This window comes from Lepus europaeus, chromosome 6 (genome assembly GCF_033115175.1).
Source record: "Lepus europaeus isolate LE1 chromosome 6, mLepTim1.pri, whole genome shotgun sequence".
NCBI classification, from domain to species: Eukaryota; Metazoa; Chordata; class Mammalia; order Lagomorpha; family Leporidae; genus Lepus; species Lepus europaeus.
This window is the reverse complement of record NC_084832.1, coordinates 80,408,549-80,417,502: the sequence shown is the minus strand read 5'-3', so window position 1 is coordinate 80,417,502 and position 8,954 is coordinate 80,408,549. Positions and strand designations below refer to the sequence as shown.

General features: G+C 45.6%; 1 protein-coding gene across 4 annotated transcripts in view; it reads right to left on the bottom strand.

Annotated features, from left to right (window-relative positions):
- Nucleotides 1-1,337: 1,337 nt before the first annotated feature.
- Nucleotides 1,338-8,954, bottom strand: part of LNX2 (ligand of numb-protein X 2) — a 96,428-nt gene continuing 88,811 nt past the window's right edge. For all 4 annotated transcript variants that reach the window (XM_062194438.1, XM_062194441.1, XM_062194439.1 and 1 more), the window contains 3 exons: nt 8,679-8,910; nt 5,340-5,498; nt 1,338-3,625 (listed from right to left, as the gene is read on the bottom strand). In XM_062194438.1, coding sequence (XP_062050422.1) covers nt 3,490-3,625; nt 5,340-5,498; nt 8,679-8,910 — 527 coding nt within the window. In that variant the 3' untranslated portion in view covers nt 1,338-3,489. The remainder of the gene's footprint in view (nt 3,626-5,339; nt 5,499-8,678; nt 8,911-8,954) is intronic.

Here is an 8,954-nt window from a genome sequence, read left to right as displayed (position 1 = left end):
TCCACGGGGGAAATGACTATATTGGGTGTGGGGACTTGGATGACACCAGGACATCCCATCTTTCGAAATGACAGGAGAGGTGGCGCGATCTCATCTTCCTCAAACGTTTACTAATTTTGTTCAGAGTGAGTTTTGTGGCAGTGAGCACCCCCCACCCTCCACTGGTGCCCATTTAGCTTAGCACAAGCTGGACCTCAGGAGTAGGCGTCTGGTCCAGGGCTGTTGGGAGGCCTGGCAAGGAGTTGAGCCCTCATCCTGAGGGCCCGAGCCCCGGGGAAGGAATGGGAGCAGAGAAGGGCCACCCTACCAACCCGTGCTGGAGTGTAACTCCCCTGGGAGGTCTGCTGGTGGGGAGGCTCAGGCACGAGTCGATGACCTGAGACAGCCTCAGATTAGTTGCAGAGTAGGTTGTAGATTTAAATTTCCAATAAAATCTGGGCAAAGGTAATAAAATCTTTAACAGCTGCCCCACCCTTACAAGCAGGACACTGGACAATGGCCGCTCCTCTTCCCCCAGTCTAAGCAACAGACTTTTCTAACTTGACTGTTTTGGTCAGTCTTCAGGGAACCTCAGAAGGGGGTTGTGGTTGGTTGGATTCAAGGAACACGGTGAGCACTGGTCCAAGTGTGTGAAACAGCCCGTTTTCAAAGTGGTGTGTGTGGGTGTCCAGGTGGAGAATCTCCCAGTGTTTCCCAGTCAGCTGCACCCTGAGCTGAGCCAACCTTCTCCTGGGAGAGGGCACGCTCTCTGCCACCCGCGATGCACCGGGTCTCCAAAGCAGCGCCCATGGTAGTCTTTTATGCTTGCATGTCATTCAAGTTCTAGCCTCTCTTATTTCAGGCACTTTGTAGATATTAGGTATTACACATACATGCACAACTTGCCTTCTGAAGAGCTTGTGTTGCCATAGAAATTAATTGGCAGTGTGGTTAAATGGAACAGATTTACACTAGAAAATGGCAAAAGAGCTACCTACTAAGGATCCCCAGGGGCTGAAACCTTCCCTTCCCCCAGCAGAGGAAAAAGAAAAAACTCAGTTCACGAACTGCTGGCCTGTGAGCGGGGCAGCAGTCTATGCTGGTGGCCTGGCTTATCAACAACTCTGGACAAATGGAAGACACGCTGGATAACCAAAGAAGGGATCAGGCGTTATGAAGAAATGCTCCAGAGCCACATCAGAGTATGTTAAGGAGCAACTGGTGAAGTCAAACTTTAACGGTGGACTTTGTGGGTCCAACACCGAGCCCTGGTCACATTTCAGGTGCTCAGCAGCCACGGATACTGCACACTGCCGCCCACAGGTGCTGTGCTGGTAAAAATCACGCGTGCCAGTAGCTTCTCTGGGTCCTGTCTACAGGAATGAGAACACGCAGGTGGGTCTGTGGTCCTGAGGATCAGAAGTTGAGTTAACATCTGCTGTTTTCTGAGAAGAAAGGGTCACTTTTATGGAAAGGATGACTTTTATTTCCATCCTGAACGATTATCACAACATTGTTTAAACACATCTGAAAAATCCTGAAATAATTTAAACTGAAGGCACAGAACAAATCAAAATATTTACCTGTGAGAAAAATCCAAGTACTTTAATAGTAATAATAAATTATGAACAAGCTTCCGTCACCAAATATCATTCTTACCAAAAGCTGTAGTCTTTTGTTGTAACATCTAAACACTGAAGCTGATTCCAAGATTTCCATGATTAAAAACAATGAAAAAAAGTCTTCTTTCAAAACACTATACCACCAGGTTGAATGTAAGTAGTAGTTATGATATTTGTTGATGGACAACCCCTCCCTAGGAAATGACACATCTTTATAAACAGCTTAAAAAAATAGCAAAATTGTTTACAAAATTCCACTTGGGGAGCAGAAAGAAATCTTGTTCCGTGTCAATTAGAACATCAGAGCACTTCAATATTCAATTGCTTCAAAAGCCAATCATCACATAACAGTAATATACTGTATGGGGCACTCTACTGTATATTGGTCATGGGCTGACCATATAGCACAACTAAGGGATAGAAGTCGGTAGCAATTACTGTTGCTAATTTCTTATTTATTCCAAAGAGAAATGTTTTAAAAAGTCATTATAAAAACTGTAATAATCAGTGAGTGACATGCTACGGATACAATTAACCCCAGCAATGCAGTTGCTAAGTCTGAAGATAAAGTGTTCATGCTTCATAACACGGTAGTATTCTCAAATACATTCTCTGACGATCAATACCATTTATTACAGAGGTCACTTGTAAATTAGTTCAGATTCTGAACTAGGTTTCTAAGTGAAACATTTTTTTCAAGTATGCATAATTATTAAGAAGGTGAAAACATTTTTCTCTTACTCCTTTATGTGTTCTCCAAAGGACAACCATATTGAATAAAGACAAACAAAATAGGCCATAGATTTCAATAGTATTTAAAAAAATATGAAATAGTCTAGTGACCAATAGCTGATTCAAAGACATTAACATCTAAAATCTACGATTTCAGAGAAAAAACAGAACTGCTTAGTCTCTTGTTTGAAACAATTAGGCTCATAAGAAATAATAGGAAATATAAGGGTTTCTAAGACACTCAAGAAAGACTCTCATCCGAGTAAAATAAAGAGGTCTCCTTTCTACTTAGCTGCGATATATGTTTGTGTATTTAACAGCAATATGGTTTTAGCTTTATCATCTAGCTTAATTGCATAAATCACAAAAACATGTCCAGCCAAGATTGCTGGTAAGTATAATACAAACCCTAGAAATGATTTTTAGCAAAAACTGCTTCAAACTTTTCCCACATAGCAAAATGTTCCTTTGGAAGTAAATCTTTAATGCTTGGGGACTATTCAAGTAAACACAGCTTTTCACCATATCCAGCACTAAACTATCATTACCTTCTAAATTCCTTTGTCATTGGATAACATCTGTTATTCTCTACTATTCTAATAATAGTTCCCTATTTTTGTGTTAAAGTCTATTTAGTGGTATCAGACTTACATCTGCATCATCTCTGAGTACTGAGAGATTAAAGTAGGAATAACACATACCAGAAAAATTATAAACAGGATGAAGTTCTGAAATGTTGGCACTGACGAAAAATGGCAAATGGTTATCACGCGAATTTGAAAGGCATGCACTCACAGCATGCCTGTCCTGGGATATGTAACTTGTTGTGTGACTCGTACTGAAGACAGAGCCACCAGAAATTCTTTCATCAGCTCGCCGGGTCACAGTTCGGGGAGGCTTCATTCACTACTGTAGTAATATTTTAACAACTGATTGTCTGAATTTTAAAAACACAAGCTATAAAGGTGAGAGGAAGACTGCTTCGGAGCTAACAGAAATGATTGAAGTACAAACAGAAGGACAATCACGGTGGGTTTTGGCCCCATGTGTACCAGCTGTGCCAGTAGTGTGGAACCAGACACACAATGAAACCAAATGGTTTTCTTTCAAAAACCTGAAAAAGGAAGATGCAAGGCTGGCAGCCGATTTCCAAGACCTATACAAGGCTGCCAGGCCAACAAATAACTGTCAGGGTGACTTTGTTCCTCTGTTCCTTCAACATGGGAACCAATGCAGAGTGGCTCATGCCCACGGTGGACAGGCCATTCACGGCCACGATCATGTCTCCACACCTGGACAAAGACAGACAGAAACAGAACGTTACCATTTCCATGGCATTAAAAACATTATCCCGGTTGAGATTTGCTTAGGATGAAAACTGCAATGTCACTTACTGTGAGAGCCATCTGGGGCGATTCTGAGGCCCATGCTGGCTTCCCCTTGCCAACCAACCTGTGCCCCTTGGGCCATCTACTCCCATAACTGGCAGGTGACATCTTAAGCACATGCAGAATAATTTCCCTCTTTTAAAGAAACAACGAATAATGCACTTGAAGGGAACTGGCTATTGTTCTGACTGTATTTCTGTTTTTGTCCTCAGAGCTCACACATCCAAAGGTGGAACTAAATTGAGAATAAGGCCCACACTTCCTCTTCTTCCAGCTATTGGCACTCAATGCTTTCTAAGCAGCATGACCATAGATGGTGAATCCGAGGATCCTTCTAGCCTTATGGCTGTAATGATCCTATGTAGCCTTAGGAGTTCTGGTCTTCAGTTTATAATGTGAATGAATATGCTGTTTCAGTGATATCGACTTTAATTTCTTTTTGGAAGTGGGCAGAATGTACACTGACAAACTGATCGAGGCCTGGCTGAGCATCACAGCTAAGAGGAGGAGCAGCTCAGTGTTCCCCTGCTCTTCCTAGACAGAAGATGTTTCACCTTTACCAGTGGAGACTGGCCTGGAGCTCACGGCTCCTGCCTGACTCATCACAGCAGTGTGTGGGGGCCACTTTCTCTTGGAGGACAGGTAGCGCTCTAGCTGTGCAGGATTCCGTCCAGCACGTCAGCGTCTCCTTCTTAAGAACCGCTTCTTCCATTAGAATCGAAGCCGTTAAGCTAACACACAGCCTCTTCCCCTGGTGGAGGCATTTTCTTGGCACCTTCTCTTTCTTCTCCTAGTGCCCAAGCTTTGGAAAAGAAAAGTGGCTGTGGCTGGCAGGACAAGTGCCGTCTGCCCGGTGGCGGCAGTTAGCAGAGGGCTGAGGCCAGGCGCTGGGGCCAGACGGCCTGGTCTGCGTGCCAGCCAGCCACTTTCAGCCACTTGATCCTGGACAAGCCTCAGTTATCGAGTTTGTAAAGCAGGAATAGTAATGACACTAACCTCACAGGGTTGTTGTTAAGAAGATTAAATAACGCCCGCACAGCACTTAGCGCTGGGCCTGGCATACTGGAAGCCTCTGCACATTTGTCCACCCAAGATTTATTGAGTTCTTACTCTAAGAAAAGCACAGTAAGACTGCTGAGGACAGAACAATACAGCCACAGAATCCCACCCTCACCGGGCTTGGGTAAACACGCTGTCAGGCACAGAGGATCGCTGCGGAGGAACGTAAAGCAGAGTCATGGCCTGCACCTGACTCAAGCGGGCTGTCCCATCGGAATGTGTCCGAAGGACACAGGCCCAGGTCCTATCAGCGATGGACAGAGACAAGATGGGAAAGAGAAACTTCAGCTTAGATCAGGGGCTGGAAAACTTTTCCCCATTGAGGGCCCGATGCTAAGTTTTAGGTGCTGCAAACTGCACAGTGTCTGGCATGAGGACTCGACTCTGCCGCTGGGGTGCACAAGCAGTCACAGATGAGGCCACAAATGAGCACGTGTCAGTCACACTCACGGTTTATCTATAAAAACGGACAACAGGGCTGTGCGTGGTACTGCCCCCCGGTCTACACCGCGTCTGGCACAACAGACACCAATCTATCCTTCACTAGCGCGACACTCACTTCAGTCTTCCATCATAGTAAGCAGGGGTTCCCAGGACAATGGTTTTAATGAAGAAAGGCTGATTGGTGTGGTTCTCCTCATAGCCACCAACGATACTAAATCCCCAGCTTCCCAAGTAGCTTCTTCGTAGAACTATATCATGGCAGCTGTGAAGGGTACTACAGACAAACACAAACATGAAGAAAAACAAACGTGAGGCTCTTACAGCCAGATCACCTTTGCTATACCTCCCATGCTACACTTGCCGCATTTTTTTTTTTTTTAAGATTTACTTTATTTATTTGAAAGGCAGAGTTACAGAGACAGAGAAGGAGAGAGAGAGAGAGAGACAGAGGGATCTTCCATCTGCTGGTTCACTCCCCAAATGGCTGCAACAGCCAGAGCTAGGCCAGGCAGAAGCCAGGAGCCAGGAGCCTCCTCTGGGTGCAGGGGCCCAAGCACTTGGGCCATCCTCTGCTGCTTTCCCAGGAGCATTAGCAAGGTGCTGGAATGGAAGTGGAGCAGCTGGGACTTGAATGGACACCCATATGGGATGCCGGTATTGTAGGAGGTGGTGTAACCCTCTCGGCCACAATGCTGGCCCTATACACTCACCACTCTTGATGGAAGGAAAAAAAGATCCTTTATTGCCCTCTGAATATACAATTTTGACAACCTCCTTTCCAGAAAGCACAGGTGCAGTCCTAGGTAGACATGAATTTCTCCAACTCTTTAGTCTCCCCAAGTGAAAACATATATACAAACACACCTACAGAGGTGCCTAAATCAACTTGGTTACAAATTATAACTCAAAACTCTGTACAAAAGCTTCTGTGCCTATGTTTGCTCACTGCATTGTGGACAAAGTCTTCAATTCTAACACACATTGCTATCTACAAGAGTAATGGCATGGTGGTACAGAGGGGTCCCAGGACTACTGATTTCAGCACTCAAATGAAAGAAAATGACCAGAGATGTAGCTTCCAGAAGGGTGTGACATATGTTTCCCCCTTTGTGGCAGGTACACCACAAGGTCCACCTTTAGTCTAGATAAGGAGTTACTTAACTGCTCATTCCTCCTTCACCTGCAATGCTTTTGTTTTAAGGGGGACTCTACTTGCCAAAACAGGAGGCTCAACCTGGAAAACGCTAACAAAACATATCTGGTTTTCCTTTCCTTTCTACATCATGCCATTGATTTGCTACTCCAAGCTACTGCCAGGAGGGCGCTGTGCAGGGAGGCAGAAATAAAATCAAATTCACTTATGCTCCCATAGCTTTATGGACCCGGGAACAAGTAGCAAGTAGAAACTTAAGCAAAAAACCCCATCTACATGATACAGAGGAGGAACCTATGGTAAATAAATATCCTCAGTTTCAGGTGAAATTTGATCTTGGGCCTCTAGGTGTTTTGTTTTTAACCTCTTAACAGGTGTTTTAAGAAAGCTGACTCTGGGGACCAGTGCTGTGGTCTAGCAGGCTAAGATTCTGCCAGCAGCGCCGGCATCCCATATGGGCACTGGTTCTAGTCCTGGCTTCTCCCCTTTGGATCCAGCTCTCTGCTACAGCCTGGGAAGACAGCAGGAGATGGCCAAAGTCCTTGGGCCCCTGCACCTGCATGGGAGACCTGGAAGAAGCTACTGACTCCTGGCTTCGGATTGGCAGAGCTCTGGCTGTTGCAGCCATTTGTGGAGTGAACCAGCAGATGGAAGACCTTTCTGTTTCTCTCTGTCTCTGTCTGTAACTCTACCCCTCAAATAAATAAATAAAATCTTTAAAAAAGAAAGCAAGCAAGCTGATTCTGGAAAGTGATACATAACCCAACACGAGTTCCAGCCTGGTCTTTTCTCCAGGTCCCTGGAAAGAAAGGGCTCTCAGAAAGGGGATTCAGCGAGGCTTGTGAGCTGGCCTGGATTTCTAGGGGCAGTGTAGGTTAGTTTCATTATTCTGCATCTTCTACAGCAACCAAGCCAGCAGTTCCCTGGTGCGCCCCCCAGCAACCTGCAGTAGGAATCTCCCTTTCCAGGAAGGCAGAGCTGAAACCACTCCTGGGGCAGCCACCTGCTCCCCAGGGGAGGACCCATGGCTGCTGACCATGGGTTTGCCTATCACAGAGACCTTGGAAAAGCCACAGCAACGCAGCCTTTTATTGAGAGGAATTTTTTTTCTGTATGGTTGACTTAAAAAAAAATAGATTTTCCTATTCTGTGCGCCTCTCCTGAAACCTTGGCTATTCTGCCTGCTACACCGGGAGATGCTGTGTGCACAGCAGTCAGTGTGTGTGCTGATGCCACAGTTAGACTGGCACAACAGGAGAGGACCATTAAGCCTAGGCACTCTGATATGGCATGCAGGTATCTGTCACCACCAGGCCCAACATCTGCCCTTTATTTTTAACTCAGAGATAATTCAGGCTATCAACAAATGAGAGCCAATAATATCCTTGCTTTTATCTGGTTCTTTATATGAAAAGTACTATATAAGCCATCATGTACTACATAAATGCTAGTTATTACTTTAAATTTATTCCACGTAAGTCAAATGGCTCAGAACCTGGTGCATTCTTATTGCCTATTTTTATTTTAAAGAAATCAGTAATTGTCAGCCAAGGTTAAAAGTCAAAGTTCAGAGTTCAGTTTTAGGATTGCTACATACAGTGACAATCGAAACTGATCTGGAATGAAAAAATAAGTGCGACATGCATTCTTCCTGTCTCAACACCAGATAACACAACAGCCTGAAGAGGGGTGTGCAGCCAGGGAGGCGTCTGGAGGCCCCCCACCTGCTGCTGGGCTCCCCGCAGTCAACGAGCTGCACAATGTCTTCTTAGGCACTGATGGGAGCAGTGAGCTCCTTGTAATGGTGGAACAGCTGCTCTTGAATACCAACGGTTTGGCTTTGAGACACATGTGCCCAGCAAAAACTCCTTAGGGAGAGTTCAAAAGAGCTTTAGAGAGGTCTGTAAGATGGGGCAAGGCCCTAAGTACTGGCTTAGCTCTTCTGGAGAAAACTGAGTGTGCCACCTAAGCATATTTCAAAATCAATGCCGGTAAACGACAGCTTTTCTGGGCAGGCAACCTCACGGCTACCCTGGTGAGGTCCCTAAGAGGAAAGGAAAAGATTACATTCCTATTAGGGAATGTAACGTAAAGAATTACATCTTTATAAACAGGTATGTCTCTGAAGCTTTATTTTTATTAACTCTAACACCTGAAGAAAGGCTCCTTGCTTTTGTGATTTGACGTGATGTTGCTGTTTTTATCAAACTAAAGGCTTTCGGTCAGAACGGGTCAAGTGGCTGTGCTGATCAAAACTGCAATTAGGATTAATCTGCAAGACAACAGGACAGCTATGAGTACCTCGGAAGGCCGAGCCACATGACCCAAGACGGGGACCAGCTGGCATCATACTCGTTCTCACTGAAGGTGCTGGGCTGCTCTTCGGAGCTCTGGGCTGCCTCCTCCACCACCTGGACCTCGAGCGCTTTCAGGGCCACAGCAGGGGAGGCGGCGCTGGCCTTCAGCATCGCAACGGCCTCGCTGTGACTCAGGTTGGTCAGGTCGATGCCGTTGATGTTCAGCAACACGTCACCTGTTCAAACGTAGCAGCGAGGAAATGGGCTGAGCCTCCCAGCG